This window comes from Zalophus californianus, chromosome 16 (genome assembly GCF_009762305.2).
Source record: "Zalophus californianus isolate mZalCal1 chromosome 16, mZalCal1.pri.v2, whole genome shotgun sequence".
NCBI classification, from domain to species: domain Eukaryota; kingdom Metazoa; phylum Chordata; class Mammalia; order Carnivora; family Otariidae; genus Zalophus; species Zalophus californianus.
The window spans coordinates 26,221,235-26,243,151 of NC_045610.1; the positions used below are offsets into that span (position 1 = coordinate 26,221,235).

Sequence of the window (21,917 nt, forward strand, 5' to 3'; positions counted from 1 at the left end):
AATGACAAAAAACAGTCAATAAACTAGAAATAGAAGGAAACTTCTTCAACATTATAAAGCAATATATGGAAAACCCACAGCTAACATCACACTCAATGGAACAAGTCAGGGATGCCAGTTTGTACCACTTCTATTCAACATAGTAGTTTAAGTTCTTAGCCAGAATAATGAGGCAAAAAAAGGAAATAAAAGACATCCAAATTGGAAAGGAAGAACTAAAATGATCTGTTTGCAGATGACATGATCTTTATTAAATAGAAAGTGAAAGATTTCCCACCACCCACCCCCACCAAATATAAAGCAAATAAATTCAGAAGTTTCAGGATACAAAATCAATACAGAAAAATCAATTCCCTTTCCATACAGCAGCAACAAACAACTGGAAAAGGAAGTTAAGAAAACAATCCATTTGCAACAGCATTAAAAAAATACTTAGAAATAAATTTAAACAAGAAGGTTAAATAGTTGTACCCTGAAACTACTAAACATTGCTGAAAACAATTAAAGAAGACATAAATAAATGGAAAGACATCCCATGTTCATAGGTTGGAAGAATATTATTAGAAATACTACCAGAACAGATTCAATGCAATCCCTATGAAAATCCCAACAGCATTCTTTTGCAGAAAAAGAAAAAAATCCATCCTAAAATGCATTAGGAATCCTGAGGAACTCCAAATAGCCAAAACAATCTTGAAAAAGAACAAAATTAGAGGACCTACGCTTCCAGATTTTAAAACTTATTGCAAAGTTAAAGTAACTGAAACAGTAATGGCATAGGGACAGATTTATATACTAAGGAAACAGAATAAAGTCCACACATAAGTCCTTGCATATGTGGTTAGTGGGTTTTCAACAAGGGTACCAAGACCATTCCATGGAGAAAAGACAATCTTTTCAACAAATGATGCTGGGAAAACTGGGTATCCACATGCAAAAAAAATAAAATTCTGATAACAAATATTGGGACAAATATTGTATGATTCCATTTACATGAGGTACCTAGGACAGACAAATTCTTACAGACAGAAAGTAGAATAGAAATTACCAGGGAGGGGATCTGGGGAGCTACTATTTCATAGTCAGAGATTTCCTGTTTGGGATGATGCAAAAGTTGTAGAAACGGACAGTGTTTATGGTTGCATAAATTGTGAATATATGGTTAAAATGATAAATTTTATGTTATGCATGTTTCACCACAATTTTTAAAAAAGAAATAATAAATATCAGAGGAATAGGTCAAAGATTTGAGAAGCCTCTGAGGTATAGAACTGAAAAGTGAGAAATGAGACAGGGGACCAATGTTTGTCATTATAATCATTTTGTATTATTTAATTATGTATAAGAATTGATAACAAATTAAATTTTTAAAGCCTAAAAAATTATAATAATTCAAAAATGAAAAACTGGGTAATTTTTTGATATGTTTTATAGAGAATTAATATCCACGTGATCTATTAAAAGTCCATACAAATCAATAAAGAAAATAAATACAGTATAAAGACAATAAATTAGAAAATAAGAAATAAGCAAAACCCCCAGAGATGGGCGCCTGAGTGGCTCAGTTGGTTAAGCAACTGCCTTCAGCTCAGGTCATGATCCTGGAGTCCCGGGATCGAGTCCCGCATCAGGCTCCCTGCTCAGCAGGGAGTCTGCTTCTCCCTCTGACCCTCTTCCCTCTCATGCTCTCTATCTCTCATTCTCTCTCTCTCTCAAATAAATTAAATCTTTAAAAAAAAAAAACCCAGAGAACTATCAATCCCACTCTTAATAAAATAAATAAACTAAAACTGAAACAAAATACTTTTGAAAGATTATTTTCTGTATCTTCTCATTCCTTTTTAGTTGAAAAGGTAGAAGAAAAATAATCCATTTGTTATGCCAATTTATAAATCTGCTAAAAAGTATAGTTAAATGTTTGTCTCTGTAGTCACCCAATAATCAATCATCAGTTTCAGTAACTATAAAATTAATACTGTGCTAAATTTATTCCAGAAATTAAATTTAGGAGGTAACATTACTTCTACATTTAGAGTAGTTACTTTTCTTCTACCAAGTGATATATTTTACCTAAATTTATTAAGAATTAGAATATATTTTTAAACTACTGAGACTGGCTAACGAAAATTTTACTATTTGAGAAAACTGGTACCAAAAGACATGGTTCATTATTCAACAGTCTGTTTTTTCACTGTAACTTTTTCAATGGCAATTATATTATTGTCAATTTTAATAACTTTATATTAGATTTGGTTTTCCTCTATATACACAAAAAACAGAAAAAAAAAAAAACATACCAGATTGCTTCCTAGCATATAAAGAATCATTCTTACCATGTCTTTGAAGCTTAGCAGAATATGAAATTTTTCATTTACTCAACTGGACATTGCTGGCTCACTTTCTGGGATTGTGACTGAGATTTTACTTTTCTTTGGTTCCAAGCTTAATTATTAGTTTTCCTTAACATAGCTGTTTGGTGTAAATGTACACATTCTGGGATAAATAATGCTTTTTATTAAGAATTTTTAAGATGTTTATGTCCATTTTATTTTCAGATGTTCTTGTGAAAAAAAAAACCTATCTGATTAAATTTCTTCTGAAAGCAATTCTTTCAATTTATCTATAGGAAGACTAACTTACTGTCTCTGCTAACAAAGTACGTCTTCATCCCCCTTCGGGCTGCTATAACAAAATACCTCGAGCTGGACAGCTTTTAAACATAAGAAATTTATCGCATACAGTCCTGGAGGCTGGAAAATCCAAGATCAGATCAGGCACCAGCGTGGTCCCATCTGATGAGGGCCCTCTTCCTGGTTCATAGCTGGCACCTTTTCTCTATGTCCTCACATGGTGGAAGAGGCAAGGTTTCTCTCAGGTCCTCTTTTACAAACATTAATCCTATTCATAACAATTCTGACCTCATGACTTAAGCATCTCCCAAAGGCCCCACTCCTAAGAGCACCATCTTTAGGGGTTAGGATTTCAACATATGAAATTTTGGAGGACACATTCATACACAGCAGTATGTATACAAACGAAAAGATAGAAGAGCCAAAAGTTATCAGTATTACCATTCAAATATATTACTTATTTATGCTACATATATAATTTCCTATGAGAAAAGAAAAGGGAATACCACTTCTCTACATTGGAATTTAGCTTGGGTTTTGATAAAGTACGATTTTACTCTCAGGAATTATATGTGGTTTTAATGCTTTGAATATTAGGACTAAAATACACTATATAACTCAATTTTACACAAGAAAATATTATTAAAAATCAGAATGACTTTAAAAGCAAGAAAAATATCTAGCCAAATACATGAAGTAAAAAAGATGAGTAACAAAGGAAGTCCGACTTTAGATTCAGATTAACGAAACATTCAAAAGTGTAATTTATGAAAGTGAAGAATGTTTTCCTTCAACTATGAAAAAAATCAAGCTGTCCCCAAGAATAAAAATAACGTACATATTAACAGTCCTTATATAACATTGCTTGAAGACTTTTAATCTCTTATAGTTTCAAGTAAAACAGTGATTGAACAATCAATATCTTAATCAATAAATAAGTAGAATTATATATGATGTTTAGAAAACTGTAATTCCTCTGTTGCATCTGAACTCTGGAAGCTTATCATGGTAATCCCATGTGATTCTTTAAAGGCAAAAGAAACAACAAATATTGTCTTACCTTGTAAGATGGCAAGAAACACAAAATTCCTTGGCTCACAGTCTGACACACAGACAACAAAAGTTCGCCTACTTCATCCTGGAACTCAAATGTTTCTGTGTGCTGGAAGGTAGCACAGAGATTACGACCCTTGGGGCCTGACCCAATGGTGCCCACCCAAACCTAGAATATAAATATGTCATATTAGAGTCATGCCTAAACTACACAGGCAAATTAGCATTTAGTTGAGAACTTTAATTATATGTATGTCAAAAGAAGACGAAGCAACAAGTTTAGAGGAAATTTATTTTTAAATTGGTGGTGTTTTTCTATTATCATTAATTAATTATATATAAATCTAATTTATAGAAATTTTACTTTAAGCAGACCAACAGCTTTGCAAAATTAAACATGTAGTAAAATTTTGTGGGATGCGAACAAATGAAATGAGTAAATCAGAAATGATTCCAAACTCTTAGAGATGAAGGCTTATACAATCTGCTGTAGATAAGCCTCTGAGACTCAACTATGACAACAGCTAAGTACATTCAATATGAATATACTTAACAAATTTACAAATTCACTGATGGTCAAAGATCTATAGTCCTAAAATATCAGACCCACCAAATTTTAGTTATTTGCAATTGCTCTACATTCATAAAGACCTAGTTTTAGTATAGTTAATCTGACTAAGAGAAAGAAAAAACTTTATTAGTCATCTTAAGACAATAAAGACTTCAGATTGTTGAAAAATGTAATAGCCCTATATTTTCAAATGATATATGAGATTGAGGTATATTTTCCAAGATGACATCTGATGGACACCAATTTAACCAACTTTTAACTAAATGATTAACTAGTAATAAGACAAACTGATATTAAGTGTTTCCTGACATGAGGCAATGGAAAGTAACAATATCACCTATATAGTAATGTTACCAAACCTTTTAACCTGAATCTATCAAGAAGAAACAACCATATAAAATCCAGATTATAAGACATTCCTCAAGATAACTGGTGACTCAAATTCTATAAAAATGTCATGAAAGATAAACAAAGAGAAAAAAAAGTCAAAAAAAAGTTTTAAGACTAGAAATATGAAAGTCAAGTGTAACATGTAATACTTGATTGGATCTTGGATCAAGAATAAAAATAAAAAGGATAAAGACATTATATTTCTCCAGTTATTTCCAATTTTGGAAATAACTGGAAAAATATAAATATTGACACTATTGTACCAATATTACATTTCTTGGGTATGATCATGGTATTGTAGTTATGTAGGATTATGTACTTGTTCTTTTTTTAAACGATTATTTATTTAAGAAAGGTGGGGGCGGAGAGGCAGAGAGAGAGGGAAAAAATCCCCAAGGCAAGCTTCACATAGGGCTCCGCACTGGTGTGTGGAAGCCTGCTTGGGATTCTCTCTCTTCCTTTCCCTCTGCTCCTCCCCCCTCCCTCTCTAAAATAAATAAAAATAAAAATATTTTTTTATAACAGAAAAACTCAAAAGCCAAGAGTTTACTCTTTAAAAAGATTAATAAAAGCAATAAACTCAAACCGACACTGATAAAAAAAACACAAAACCAGAAAATACAAATTGACAATATCAGGTAGGGATAAGAACACAACTACAGAGCTCACAGATGTTAAAAAGATAATAAAACACTTCACAATAAAAAATAAATTTTTAAAGTTGGGGGCAAATATTGAAATAGAATTCAACTGAAGAATTAGCATTTTTACTATTATAATCCATTGACATTACAGGTTAAATGGGCTTTTGTGTACTAGACTGAGAATATAGAGTTCATAACAACATTCTTATGAGAAAATATGTTAAATTTATTAATAACTTCCCATATTTATTTGAACCTCTAAAAAAGGTAACTTAAAACTACAGAACACATAGGCGCCTGGGTAGCTCAGATGGTTAAGCGTCTGCCTTCGGCTCAGGTCATGATCCCAGAGTCCTGGGATCAAGCCCCGCATCGGGTTCCTGGCTCAGCGAGGAGCTTGCTTCTCCCTCTCCCTCTGCCTCTCTCCCTGCTCATGCTTTCTCTCTCTCTCTCTCTGTATCTCTGTGTCTCAAATGAATAAATAAAATCTTAAAAAAAAAAACAAACTACAGAACATAGAGTGCACTTGTGGTGAGCACCAGGTATTCTATTAAGTCCTGAATCACTAAATTGTACACCTGAAACAAATATTACACTGTATGTTAACTAAATGGAATTTAAATAAAAACTTTTTAAAAATGTGGAACATATATTTTTCCTTTACTATTGTTTATAGCAATGTCTCTAAACAGGAGCACTCTGGCACTATAGAAAGCACAATTCTTAAGTTATACGGGAGCTTAATATTCAAGGCCCCCACCTACTAAATATCAGTAGTTCCTCCCAAGTAATTGTGAAAACTAAAAATGTCCCTACACATACACCTTGGTTGAAAACAACAGCTTTATGGGGTGCCTGGGTGGCCCAGTCAGTTGAGCATCTGACTTCAGCTCAGGTCATGATCTCAGGGTCCTGGAATCAAGCCCAGCATCAGGCTCTGTGCTCAGTAGGGAGTCAGCTTGTCCCTCTCCCTCTCCCTCTGCCCCTTCCCCCACTCATGCTCTCTCTCAAATAAATAAATAAAATCTTAAAAAAAAAACAGTTTTATAAAGAACTAGAACTGTGTTAGGTGCACAGGTGATGCTAAGTATGTAGCTAGCCACTTTAAATTACTTCATAAAAAGAAGCAGAAGGTAGAATGACAAATGACAATTCAAATGTTCCTAGGAAATTAAATAACATTTATATGGTATTATTATAAAACATTAAAAACTTAAATTATAGGACTCATGAGAGTACTTTTATTTTTTTATTTTTATTTTTTTAAAAGATTTTATTTATTTGTCAGAGAGAGAGAGAGAGAGCACGCACACACATGCAGGGGGAGCAGCAGAGAGAGAAGCAGGCTTCCCACTGAGCAGGGAGCCTGATGCAGGACCCGATCCCGGGACTCCAGGATCATGACCTGAACCGAAGGCAGTCGCTTAACCAACTGAGCCATCCAGGCGCCCATGAGAGTACTTTTAATTCGTTTCAGATATTCAAACACATGCTGAACCCTTGCTAATTAACTAATGCCCAGTATTAATCCAGGTGCACTGGAAGAACGGGGACATAAAAAGAATAACGATATACTACTGTCTGTTGGAAAAGAGAAACACATGAACAAATAATTATGCAATAGGAACTATGGTAAAGACATTAAATTTTTGTTTTGTTTTTAATTCTCATTTTTAAAAACCTAAAACATACTTAAATGAAGAAACTGCAATATAAACTTTGCATCTAAAGTGTATATTTTTACTCAATGAACTGAAGGAATGCTATTTATCAGTATTTCCTTTTGTTGACACTACCAAACAGCTGACAGATTTTTCTTTTATTCTAAAGCTAAAATGCTGAATTTCCTATCAGGATCTGTTAGTATTTCAGGTACCTTCTAATTTTCTTCATATAAAATTATATTGAGGTAAAAAGACTGAGAGCCTTCAAAAAACATACTAACCTGTGAGTTATTAATGACATGATTAGCCTCCAGTTGGACAGTGAATGTAACACCAAGTTCTGATGAAAAGGATTTCATTGGTGATAATGTCCCAGATGTCAAAACAATTGTCCAAACTTTGCCATTAATATCTGAAAAGGCCTAAAAGGAAACAATATTAGATACATCTTTACAAGAGTAAAACATATTTATTTAATTGTTGGTATTGAGCAAGATGACAGAATTTTCATTTACAACATGACAGACTTACCACAGCTGGATTTAAGCACCAAAAGTTTAGCACATGAACTGCAATTTTCTGTCTTGAACGTTTCTTATTTTTTGCCAGAGCAAAGAATCCATTTTTATCTGAAGTATCAATCTGATTTATCCAAGAATAAGTCTGTTGAATAGCAACTTTATAATCATCGGCAAATCTGGATGAAAATTAAATGTTAATTAAATGGCAAAACTTTATGAAACACATAATGTCCCAGCTACATACAATATAAAAACTGATTAAACTAAAACTAAATCGAGAGTCCTGGTATCTTCCCACTCAAAGATACCATCTTCCCCACCAACACCCCCCACTGCTAATTAAATTCAGTAATTCTGATAGAAAATGAGCCATTAAATCTTACAATCAACTTCCTCTTACAGAGGTTAGATATTATCTAAATATCCATCCCTTACCATTTCCCATCCCTATGTTCGAACAATATATAAATCATGGCAAAACTAGAATTAAAATCCAGGTCTCCTAACTCCTAGTCTAGAGCTCTTTGCACTCTGTGTTACATTATCAGTCACAAAATAGTAACAGTTTTCCTTAAAGAAGCTAAACAGTGCATTATACTTTTTTATTATACGAGAAAATGGAAAGAATTTTTACTGAAAGTTTTAAAAGTTTAGAAAACGAATTATAAATTTTAAGTTCCTTTAAAATATGGGTTTCAGTCTTCATTAACTTTTAATGAAGGTATTGATCTCTGTGATCCCATCCAACTTATAATTTCTTTCAATAAGAGGCTATGCACACACACATAAAAAAAAGGCTATGCACACTTCAGCTTAAAGAGAATAAAATATGGTAGTCTCCACCATGTCCTCATAATAATATTGACTGTTAACTTCACCCCTAGAGAGATCAGATCTCAAAGTTCAAGGATTACCCTACAATCCTTGGAGAGAATTTTATAAAAGTACTGAGAGCTATAAACTATAAAACAGTTAGAGGAAAACATAGGGGAAAATCCTAATGATACCAGATTTGGCCATATTTCTTGTATATACCAAAAGCACAAGCAACAAAGAAAAAATAAACTGGACTTCATCAAAATTAAAAAACTTTTGTGCATCCAAGGACACTATCAGAGAGTGAGAAGACAACCCACAGAATGGAATATATGTGTAAAACATACATCTGATATAGGATTAATATGCAGAATATATAGGCAACTTTTACAACTCAACAACAACAAAAAACAACCCAATTCAAAAATGAGCATAGGACGTGAATAGACATTACTCCAATGAAGACATGCAAATGGACAATAAGAACATGAAAAGATGCTCAACATCATTAGCCATTAGTGGAGGATGGAGTAAATAAAAACTATAAGCAAATACCACTTTATACCCATTAGGATAGCTATTATCCCAAAAGTGAGAAACAACAAGTACTAGCAAGGATGTCAAGCAACTAGAAATGTTGTGCATAACTATGGGAATTTAAAATGGGAAAATAGTATGTTGATTCCTCAAAAAGTTAAATACAGAATTACCATATGACCCTGAAGTTCCACACTCCAGGTATTTACATGGAGGAATTGAAAGCAGGGACTCAAACAGATATTTGTGTTTTTGTTTTTTTTTTTAAAGGATTTTATTTATTTGACAGAGACAGCGAGAGCAGGAACACAAGCAGCGGGAGTGGGAGAGGGAGAGCAGGCTTCCCGCCAAGGAGGGAGCCTGATGCAGGGCTCGATCCCAGGACCCTGGGATCATGACCTGAGCCGAAGGCAGACGCTTAATGACTGAGCCACCCAGGCGCCCCTCAAACAGATACTTGTATATCAATGTACACTGTAGCATTATTCACAATAGACAAAAGGTGAAAATAATTCAAAAGTCCATCAACATAACAAAGGATAAACAAACTATCGTATATACATACAATGGAATCTGATAATATTCGGCCATAAAACAGAATGGCATTCTGATATATATTACAACATGGATAAACCTTGAAAACATTATACTAAGTTAAATAAGCCAGATGCAAAAGAACAAATATTATATGATTCCACTTTATAGGAGATACCTAAAAGGGGCAAATCCATGGAGATGAAAGAAAAGAGGTTACCAGAGATTGTGAGAAGAGGGAAATGGGAACTATTGTTTCATGGGTATAGAGCTCCTGAAAAAGTTCTGGGAATGGATAGTAGTGATATGAATATACTTAATGCTACTAAATGTACAAAATGGTTAAAAAGAGTAAATTTTATGTTATGTATGTATGTTTTACCATAAAAAAATTGGAACCAGATAGTACTATAATTTAATAAGGGATTGAGTGAGGGGAGTTAACTGTTTCTCATTTTCCACGTTTCACTAAATAGAGGCTTTATGCAATAAGAGACTTTCTGACACTGGAAGAAACATATCTAAAACTGTCCTTAAAACCTAAATGTTTAAGTTCAGTCATATACAATTTAATGTATAATTATAATGTATAATACGTTGTATAAATTACACAATATAAATTATAAAAATAAATTTTTACAAATTTAATACTGCATCAACTAATAAAATGTATTTAAAATATATCTACTTTTTTATTTCAATACTCATTTTCATTAATAAAGACTATTTCAATTGATCTAAGTCTGTACCAACAAGTAAGAACAATATTTATACCACTTCTTTACAATGAACCTAGGTACTCACACAACTTAAACACATACTAGCATCCAATAAAACTAATATTTTTAAGAGGGAAAAGACAAATCATATATATTTACTAACCTGCTATTTTGCCTAAAAAGATAGTCAAACACCATAAAAAGTCCTTTGAGCATTATTTGAGTTGAAGCACTAATAATCGGTACTACTCTTGCCTCCTCTTTACCATGCATTGGTAAGACTTTTTCTTCTTTTTGAAGGACAGCAGAAAAATGTCCCTATAAGAAATTACCATTATTAAGTACATTGCAGGAAATGGGAAGAAGAGGAAAACAAACTTCTTAAAATTATAAAACCCAAATGAAATATACACTGAAATTTTAGGCAAACACTATTAATATACAAGAGCTATGTTTTAAATTCCCACATAGTCCCTAGCACCCTACACAAAAGTACATCTTTAAGTCTCTTAAACCACCAAACATACATTTTACTTACCCATTCTCACAATAGTTATATCATAATTTTTACTAAATCAATATTTATTTTTAACAAAATTGTAATTACATATACCTTGTTATAGCTAACCCATATATAGTATACTATACTTCCTTTCTTTTGTAACATTTACTTTTTATTTACTTTTTCCTAGTGTTTATGCTTAAATCAACCTTTTTAATAAATTATCACTTGTTAAAAATGATAGATAGATAGATAGATAGACAAATTCCCATATATTCCCAAATTCTCTTCAGAATCAAAGACACTTTAACAGTAAGTTATACATTTAGGAGGTTCATTACTTCTTCAGGCAATCAGGGTATCATTTAGTGCCCTTCAAAAGTAATGAACTAGGCACGCCTGGCTGGCTCCTCAGTTGGTACAGCCTGCAACCTTTGATCTCAAGGTTGTGAGTTCAAGCCCTATGTTGGGCATGGAGCTTACTTTTAAAAAACAAACAAAAAACAGTAAAAAGGACTAAATAAAAATGCAACAAATGGTTTTTCCAAAGAGCTTACAAGGGTTGATATGCCACCTAAATGCCTGAATTACTTCCAGGTAGTATTCCAATGATGAGAATAATATGACTGTATGACAAGTAAAAAATTTTAAATGACTCAAGGAAACAATACATGCTAAATACAAAATGTATACTAACTGGCTCATTTGTTTTCATGTGGCTCATAAGTTTTAATAAATATTCTGAAGTCAGATAGCAGTGACAGTTGCATAATTCTGTGACTACACTAAAAACTACAGAATTGTATACTTTAAGAGGGTAAATTTTATGGCATGTGATTATTTCAGTCAAGCTGTTAATAAAAAAATAAAGAATTTTAAAACAACAGACATTACTAAATGATGCAAGACTAGTAATATAGTCTCTTTTAAGTAGCAATAAGACCAGGATGCCTGTTTCACTGCCTGTGATAAACAATGCACTGGAAGTTTAAGCTAACAAAGAAATAAACAGAATGTGATGGAGTTGGAAAGAAAGAAAATAGTCATTACTTATAAACAGTATAATTACACAGAAAATTTAAGAATCCATAGACAAAGCTATAAGATAGTTCAGCAAAGTGGTTGGTTACAAGATAAATAAAAATCCACTACCGTTTTTATACAGCAATAACAACTAGAAAATGCAATTTTTTAAAGTTACCATTTGAAAAAGAAACAGAAACTTTAACTTACTTAGGAATAAATCTATCCAAAACACCTAAGACTTTTAAAAATAAAATCATAAAATTTTATTAACAGATATAGGATATAATAAATGAAGAACTTTATACATCTTGTTTGTGAATGGGAAAACTCCTGTATTATACATACATCAATTCTTCCTAAATTCAGTGAAATTCCAACCAAAATTCCAACAGAATTTTTCATGGAAATTTACAAGCTAATTCTAAAATTCAGCCAAGATCATCCCAAAGGAAAAGAACAAAGTAAGGAGATATGCACTACCATATATCAGCATTTTTCTAATGCTAGAGTAATTAAAAAATATGAGTTTAGGTCACAGAACAAAGTCCAAAAATTCAAAAATAAATGAAAATCAGGTATGTGGCAGAAGTGTCATTACAAATCAGAAAGAAATGAACTATTTAGTAAATGATGCTGAGAAAATGATCCATGCAGGAAATAAAATGGATTCCCAACCTCACAATGTAAACAAAAATGAATCTTCAGCTGATTTTATTAAGAAAAAATAACACTTTTAGAAAATATAGCACAAGATAAGGAAAGACTGCTTAAACTCAAATACAATTCATAAAAGAAAAAACACTAATAACTTTGAATGCACTAAAATAAACTTTCAGAAAAATACTCCATAAATAAGCCACAAAACACAAGAATATATATGCAATGCAATAAGCAACAAAGAATTAGTATTTAGAATACATAAAGGAAAGAGCGAAATATACAAAGATATATTTTCAAGGATGTTCATAACAGAATTGTTTCTTATTCTGGGAAAGCTGGCAACAACCCACATTTCAAGTGCCAGATTCATCAAGTAATTTAGAATATGTGCACTCACAAAAATGCTACACTGCAATTAAAAATCATGTGAAAGGGGCATCTGGGTGGCTCAGTCAGTTAAGGCTCCAATTCTTGGTTTTGGCTCAGGTTGTGATCTCAGGGTCGTAATTTGGGAGTCCTGCATGGGCTCCACGCTCAGTGCACAATCTGCTTAAGATTCTTTCTCCCTCTGCTCTCTCCCCCGCCAGTCCCCGTTCTAATAAATAAATACTTAAAAGAATAAAAATCATGTGAAAGAATCTATTAAAATAGTACTTGTAGGGGCACCGGGGTGGTTTAGTCATTTAAGCATCCCACTCTTGATCTCAGGGTCCTGTGATCAAGCCCCTGACAGGCTTCATGATCAGTGGGGAGTCTGCTTGAAATTCTCTCCCTCTCCCTCTGCCCTTCCCCACCGCTTGCACATGTGCTCTCTCTGAAATAAATAAATCTTAAAAAAAAAGTACTCATAACATTAAATGAAAAGAGGCTGCAAAGAAATATGTGTCATATCAGAAATCTATGTCAAGTAAATATATGCATAAAATAAGATAGGTGGATATAAATCCAAAAGTTAATAACGATCATCTTTAAGTTTATGAGTTTTTTCCTTTGTGTCTTTCGTATTTTCTAAGTTTTTTCCTTTGACATGTATGTATTTGTACATTTTTATTAAATTATAATATATATAATGTACTAAAGTATACAGCTCACCTTTCAAATGTAAAGTTTATGCAAAAAATCATGGAAAGATGTCATAATACGGACAATACTTACAATACTATATTGCATTTTAAAAAATGCAGGGCAAAAATTATAAGTATAATCTGATTAAAACACATTTTTTATATTCATATGCCCAGAAGGCTAGCGGTGATCACGGTAGCCATAGTTCCTATCTGTTTTGGTTCAAAAACCTCTTTAAGTCCACATGAGGAAAATTACAAAACTCTGATAAAAGAAATCAAAGATCCAAACAAATGGAGAGATACTCTCTGTTCATAGATAGGAAGATTCAATATTGTCCAGTTGTTAGTTCTTCCTAGTTTGATCTATAGATTTAATGCCATCTCAATCAAAATTCCAGAAAGTTACTTTGTGGATATTGACAAACTGAGTCTAAAGTTAATCTGGAAGGAAACAAACCAGAATAATCAACACAATACAGAAGAAAGAGAACTGATACTATCCAACTTCAAGACTTACTACAAATCTATAGTAATCAAGATAGTGTGGTATTAATAAAGGAACAGGAAAATCAATCAATGGAAGGGCGCCTGGGTGGCTCAGTTGGTTAAGCGACTGCCTTCGGCTCAGGTCATGATCCTGGAGTCCCGGGATCGAGTCCCGCATTGGGCTCCCTGCTCAGCAGGGAGTCTGCTTCTCCCTCTGACCCTCTTCCCTCTCATGCTCTCTCTCATTCTCTCTCTCTCAAATAAATAAATAAAATCTTTAAATTAAAAAAAAATCAATCAATGGAAAAGAACAAAGAGCCTAAAAATGGACCCACAAGGATATAGTCAACTATCTTTAACAAAGGAGCAAAGACAATCCAATGGAGAAGGATGGTTTTTTCCGACAAATGGTGATAGAATAATTGGACATCTACATGCAAAGAAATGAATCTGGATACAGACCTTCTATCTTTCACAAAAATTAACTAAAAATGTAAAATGAAAACTCTAACACTTTTAGAAGAAAAGACAGAAGAAAATCTAAGTGACTTCAGGTTTGGTGGTGAGTTTTTAGACACAACACCTAAAGCATGGTCCATCAAAAAAAAAAAATTGGTAAGCTGAACTTTGTCAAAACTAAAAACTTATGTTCCATAAAAGACACTGTTAATAGAATGAAATGAAAAGCCACAGACTAGAAGAATATATCTGCAAACACGTATCTGATGAAGGACTTGTATACCAAATATACAGAGAACACTTAAACCTCAACAACAGGAAGACAAAGAACCCAACTGAAGAGTAGGCAAAAGATCTGAAGACACATCTCACAAATAAGATATACAGATGGCAAAAGAGCATGTGAAAAGATGTTCCACATCAAATGTCATTAGGGAATTGTAAATTAAAACAATAAGATACTACTACATATCTATTAGAATGGCTGGTATTCAAAACCCTGACAATTCCAAATGTTGGCAAGGATGGATAATAACAGGAACCCTCATTCACTGACGATGGGAATGTAAAACAGCACAGCCACTTTGGAAGACAGCAGTTTCTTGCACAGCTAAAAACAGTCTTACCATACAATATAATAATTGTACTAAGTATTTACCCAAATAAGAAGAAAGCACAACCACACAAAAATATGCACACAAATGTTTATAACAAATTTATTCAGAATTGCCCAAACTTGGAAGCCACCAGTATGTCCTACAGTAGGTGAAAGGATAAAAAAATGGTGTGCATACATACAATGAATATTGTTTAGCAGTAAAAAGAAACAAGCCATCAAGCCATAAAAAGACATGAGGGAAGCTTAGTATGATTCCAACTAAATGGTATTTTGGAAAAGGCAAAATTATGGAGTCAGGAAAAAAAAAAAAAAATCACTGGTTACCAGAGGTTCAGCAGGGGAAATGAAGTATGGTAAAGGGATGAATTAGTTAAGTGTAGCACAGAAGATTTTTAAGGCAGTGAAAATATTCTGTATGACACTGTAATGGTAAATACATGACTTTGTTTCTATCAAAACTCACAGAATTGTACAAAATAGAGAGTGAACCTTAATGTAAACTATGGACTTTAGTAAACAATAATATAATGATATTGTATCAAATATAACAAATGTACTATATTACTGTAAAATGTTATTAACTGGAGAAACTGTAGTGTGTGTGTGTGTGTGTGTGTGTGTGTGTGTGTGTGTGTGTGTGTGTGTGTGTGTGTGTGTGTGTGTGTGTGTGTGTGTGTAGCTAGGGTTGAGGGTATATGAGAATTCTGTCCTTTCTGCTCAATTTTTCTGTAAACCTAAAACAACCACTCTTAAAAGCAAAGTCTATTGATTTAAATAAGTAATTAAGAACAAAAAAGAAAAGAGGATAGGAGGAGGCAAGAGGGCAGAAGAGTAGGGGCCCTCGTTTCATCTGGTCCCTTGAATTTAGCTGGATAACTATCAAACCATTCTGAACACCCATGAATTCAACCTGAGATGTAAGAAAATATATTTAGAACTCTGCAAGTAGAAAAGCAGCTGCTTTTTGCAAGGTACGAGGTGCAGAGACATGAGTCGGAGGGGAGATATCAGAAGATAAACGGAGGGGGGAGGGAGCCTCCACAAGCCCACTGCCAGAAAGTGATATAGCCCCAGAGGGCAAACTTGGAACCCTTCTGCTCCAGTGAGAGACATCCCTATCTGAAAGGGGCTCAGGGGATGAAAAGGGCAGAATTCAGTGTGGTCTCAGGATCCCAAGAGCCACAGAACTAACAGGAGAGCCTGAGTCAATAGAGTTGCCCAAGCAGTGGAGCAGGAAAACTGGTTACAGTCAGCAAGCCCAGGAGAGAACTCTCAGCTCAGGTGGCCATAAACCGTGAGCTGGACCGATGAGGTGACCACTCTCCACCAGTGCACCCTGAAAAGGACTTGAATGCAGGGACCATCTGCCATCCCTGGGAGGGGTGAAACGGGTGCCCATGACTGGGCAACAGCTCTCAGGGCAGCTCACAACTGCTCTCAGCCCCAGGACACACAAAGGGCAATAATGCAGGTCACTTGGACTCCCCTCCCTGCCCAGGAGGATTGCTGTGGGCATGCACCACAGGAGTCTGTGGAGTTTGGCACACACAAAAGTGAAGACTGTTTGTCTCAGAGGGTTTATTGAAGAGGGGGGACCGTGATCTTTTGGCTCTGGGGCTGGAGATCAGGGCAGGGCCATTTTTATTCTGATCCTCTAAAGAGGCACAGAAAACCTTCAGGGAACAAAAACCACAATCAGGACCAGCTTACACTAAGCCCAGCCCCCTGGCAAGGGGCAGTGCAACTCTGCCCAAGCAAAGACACCTGAGAAGCAGCACAGCAGGCCCCTCCCCCAGAAGACCAACAGGAAGAACAGGTGCACAACTAGTTTATGGATCCCACACGACTGTAAAACTCCAGCACTAGAGGAAAATAGTATACAGAACCTGAGGTTTTTTTCTCATGATTTGCTTATCTTTCTGTCTAAAATTTTCCATTTCTTTTTATTTTCCCCATTTCAACTAGTTTCTTCTTTTATCAATTCTTTGGTTTTAAGTCGCTTTTTAACTATTTTTTACATCTACATTTTATAGATATATGCTTCATTTTTGGCCTTTTTTCACTCTATTCAATTTTATTTTGTATACATATAAGTTTTGCTTTCTTTGCAATTTTGGGATTTAGTGCGTCTAACACACAGACCAAAATTCACTCAGGAACAAGTGGATCACCGTGCTTCGTCCACGCTGTGAGATTATATATAGTCTCTCTTCCCCCACCCCCTTTTCTTCCTTTTTCTTTTTTGTTTTGTTTTTATTTGCTTTTCCGTCTTGATTTCTGACCACTTCGGATTTGTCTAGTGTGTATTTAGCTTGGGTCATGGTTGGTATTTTTGATTCTGCTCACTCACTCACCCATTCTTCTCTGGGCAAAGTGACTTAGAAGGAGGAATTCACAACAAAAGAAAGAACCAGAGGTAATATTCTCTGCCACAGATCTAATTGATACGGATATAAGATGTCAGAGATGGAATTCAGGATAACAATTATAAAGTCAATAGCTGGGCTTGAAAAAACCATAAAGACAGCAGAGAATCTCTCGGTGCAGAAGTAAGATCTAATCAGGTAGAACATAAAAATACTATAACTGAGATGCAGTCTAAATTGGATGCACTAACAGCCAGGGTGAATGAGACAGAAGAGAGAGTAAGTGATCTATAAGCCAGGCTGATGGAAAAGAAGGAAGCTGAAAAAAAGAGAAAAACAACTAATAGCCCATAAACAAAGGCTTCGAGAAATTAATGATGCCATGAAAGGTACCAAAGTCAGAATTATTGGGGTGTCCAAGCGGGAAGAGAGAGAGAGAGAACTTCCCTAATCTGGGAAAACAAGCATTCATGTCCAAGAGGCAGAGAGGACTCCTCCCAAAATCAATAAAAATAGATCAACATCCTGACATATAATAGTGAAGCATGCAAATTTTAGAGAAAAAGAGAGAATCCCGAGAGCAGCTTGAGACAAGAGGCTCCTTACCTACAGAGGGGGGAACATCACACCTATCCACAGAAACCTGGCAGGCCAGAAAGGGCTGGCATGATATATTCAGGGTACCAAATGAGAAGAACATGCACCTAAGAATACTTTATCCAGCAAGGCTGTCATTCAGAATGGAAGGAGAGGGGCGGCTGGGTGGCTCAGATGGTTAAGCATCTGCCTTTGGCTCAGGTCATGATCCCAGGGTCCTAGGATCAAACCCCACATTGGACTCCTGACTCAGCGGGGAGTCTGCTTCTTCCTCTCCCTCTGCCTCTCCCACTGCTCATGCTCTCTCTCTCTCTCTGTATCTCTGTGTCTCAAATGAATAAATAAAATCTTTAAAAAAAAAAAAAGCAGAATGGAAGGAGCGATAAAGAGCTTCCAGGACAGACAGAAACTGAAAGAATATGTGACCACCAAGCCAGCCCTGTAACAAATATTAAGGGGGATTCTGTAAGCGAAGAGAGAAGCCAAGAATAACATAGAGTAGAAAGAAACAGAGACAATCTACAGAAAAGGGGGGGTGCCTGGGTGGCTCAGTTGGTTAAGCGTCTGTCAGCTCAGGTCATGATCTCAGGGTCCTGGAACTGAGCCCCGCGTCGGGCTCCCTGCTCAGTGGGGAGTTTGCTTCTCTCTCTCTCTCTCCCTCTGTCGCTACCCTCCTGCTTGTGCTCTCTCACTATCACTCTCTTTCCAATAAATAAATAAATAAATAAATAAATAAATAAATAAATAAAATCTTTTTAAAAAAATCTGCAGAAACAGGGACTTTACACACAATACAATGGCACTAAATCCATGTCTTTCAATAGTTACTCTGAATGTAAATGGATTAAATACTCCAATCAAAAGACACAGGGTATCAGACTGGATAAAAAGCAAGACCCATCCATATGCTGTCAACAAGAGACCCATTTTAGATCTAAAGACACCACTAACCTGAAAGTGAGGGGGTGGGGAACCATTTACCACGCTAATGGACCTCAAAAGAAAGCTGGGGTAGCAATCCTCATATCAGACAAATTAGATTTTAAACCAAAGACTGTAGTAAGAGATGAAGAAGGACCCTATATCATACTTAAAGGGTCTATCCAACAAGAAGATCTAACAGTTGTAAATATTTATGCCCCCAACCCAATGGGAGCAGCCAATTATATAAACCAATTAATAACCAAAGTAAAGAAACACATTGATAATAATATATTAATAGTAGGGGACTTCAACGCCCCCCACTCACAGCAATGGACAGATCATCTAAGCAGAAGATCAACAAAAAAACAAGGGCTTTGAATGACACACTGGACCAGATGGACTTCATAGATGTGTACAGAACATTCCATTTTAAAACAACAGAATACTCATTCTTCTCATGTGCACATGGAACTTTCTCCAGAACAGATCACATACTGAGTCACAAATCAGGTCTCAGCTGAAACCAAAAGATTGGGATTATCCCCTGCATATTTTCAGACCACAATGCTTTGAAACTTGAATTCAATCACAAGAGGAAATTTGGAAGGAACTCAAACACTTGGAGGTTAAAGAGCATCCTACTAAAGAATGAATGGGTCAACCAGGAAATTTAGGAAGAATTTTAAAAATTCATGGAACTAATGAGAATGAAAACACATCTGTTCAAAACCTTTGGGATATAGCAAAAGCAGTCCTCAGAGGGAAGTACATTGCAATACAAGCCTCTCTCAAAGAATTAGAAAAATCTTAAATACACAAGCTAACCTTACACCTAAAGGAGCTGGAGAAAGAAAAACAAATAAAGCCTAAACCCAGCAGGTGAAGACAAATAATAAAGATTAGAGCAGAAATCAACGAAACAGAAACCAAAAGAGCAGAACAGATCAATGAAACTAGAAGCTGGTTCTTTGAAAGAATCACTTTGATAATCCACTAGCCAGACTTATCCAAAAGAGAAAAGACCCAAATTAATAAAGTCATGAATGAAAGGGGAGAGATCATGACCAACACCAAGGAAATACAGACAATTTTAAGAACATATTATGAGCAACTATATGCCAACAAATTAGGCAATCTGGAAGAAATGGATGCATTCCTGGAAACTCATAAACTACCAAAATTGAAACAGGAAGAAACAGAAAATCTGAACAGACCAATAACCAGTAAGGAAACTGAAGCAGTAACCAAAAAACCTCCCAAAAAACAAGACTGCAGGGCCAGATGGCTTCCCGGGGAATGCTACTAAACATTTAAAAGAGAAATAATACCTATTCTGCTGAAGCTGTTTCAAAAAATAGAAATGGAAGGAAAACTTCCAAACTCATTCTATGAGGCTAGCATTACCTTGATCCCCAAACAGGACAAAGACCCCATCAGAAAGAATTACAGACCAATATCCTTGATGAACATGGATGCCAAATACTCACCAAGATATAGCCAATAGGATCCAACAGTACATTAAAAGGATTATTCACCACGACCAAGTGGGTTTTATTCCTGGATTGCAAAGGTGGTTCAACACTCGCAAATAAATCAACATGATAGATCACATTAATGAAAGACAAGAACCACATGATCCTCTCAATTGATGCAGAAAAAGCATTTGACAAAATACAGCATCCTTTCTTGATTAAAACTCTTCACAATGTAGGGATAAAGGGAACATACCTCACTATCATAAAAGCCATTTATGAAAAGCCCACAGCAAATATCATTCTCAATGGGGAAAACCTGCAAGCTTTTCCCCTAAGATCAGGAACACAGCAGGGATGTTCACTATCACCACTGTTGTTCAATATAGTACTAGACGTCCTAGCCTCAGCAATCAGACAACAAAAAGAAATAAAAGGCATTCAAATTGGCAAAGAAGTCAAACTCTCACTCTTCGCAGATAACATGATACTTTACATGAAAAACCCAAAAGATTCCACCCCAAAATTGCTAGAACTCATACAGTAATTCAGCAATATGGCAGGATACAAAATCAATGCAGAGAAATCAGTTGCATTTCTATACACTAACAATGTGACTGAATAAAGAGAAATTAAGGAGTAGATCCCATTTACAATTGCACCAAAAACTATAAGATACCTAGGAATAAACCTAACCAAAGATGTAAAGGACCTGTACTCTAAAAACTATATAACATTTATGAAAGAAATTGAGGAAGACACAGAGAGATAGAAAAACATTCCATGCTCATGGATTGGAAGAATAAATGTTGTTAAAATGTCTATGCCTCCCAGAGCAATCTACACATTCAATGTACTCCCTATCAAAATAACCATCGACGTTTTTCACAGAGCTGAAACAAATAATCCTACAATTTGCAAGGAACCAGAAAAGACCCTGAATCACCAGAAAATGTTGAAAAAGAAAACCAAAGCTGGGGGGCATCACAATGCCTGATTTCAAGCTACATTACAAACTGTGATTAAGACATGGTACTGGCATAAAAACAGACACATAGATCAATGGAACAGAATAGAGAGCCCAGAAATGGACCCTCAACTCTATGGTCAACTAATCTTCAACAAAGAAGGAAAGAATATCCAATGGAAAAAGAACAGTCTCTTCAATAAATGGTGCTGGGAAAACTGGACAGACACATGCAGAAGAATGAAACTGGACCATTCTCTTACATCACACACCAAGATAAACTCAAAATGGACAAAAGACCTAAATGTGAGACAGGAATCCATCAAAATCCTAGAGGAGAACATAGGCAGCAACCTCTTCAACCTCAGCCACAGCAACTTCTTGCAAGACACGTCTCTAAAGGCAAGGGAAACAAAATAAAAAATGAACTATTGGGACCTCATCAAGATAAAAAGCTTCTGCACAGCAAAGGAAACAGTCAACAAAACTAAAAGGCAACCTATGGAATGGGAGAAGATATTTGCAATGACATATCAGAGAAAGGACTGGTATCCAAGATCTATAAAGAACTTATCAAACTCAACACCCAAAAAAACAAATAATCCAGTCAAGAAATGGGTAGAAGCCATGAACAGACATTTCTTCAAAGACGACGTACAATTGGCCAACAGACACATGAAAAAATGCTCCACA

At 35.1% G+C, this 21,917-nt stretch overlaps 1 protein-coding gene across 2 annotated transcripts in view; it reads right to left on the bottom strand.

The window, feature by feature from the left end:
- BRIP1 (BRCA1 interacting protein C-terminal helicase 1) overlaps window positions 1–21,917 on the bottom strand; it is a 177,247-nt gene that overhangs the window by 88,115 nt on the left and 67,215 nt on the right. For both annotated transcript variants that reach the window (XM_027568558.2, XM_027568557.2), the window contains exons 11-14: window positions 10,243–10,397; window positions 7,484–7,649; window positions 7,234–7,374; window positions 3,691–3,852 (exon numbers count right to left, since the gene is read on the bottom strand). In XM_027568558.2, the coding sequence (XP_027424359.1) occupies window positions 3,691–3,852; window positions 7,234–7,374; window positions 7,484–7,649; window positions 10,243–10,397 (624 nt within the window). The remainder of the gene's footprint in view (window positions 1–3,690; window positions 3,853–7,233; window positions 7,375–7,483; window positions 7,650–10,242; window positions 10,398–21,917) is intronic.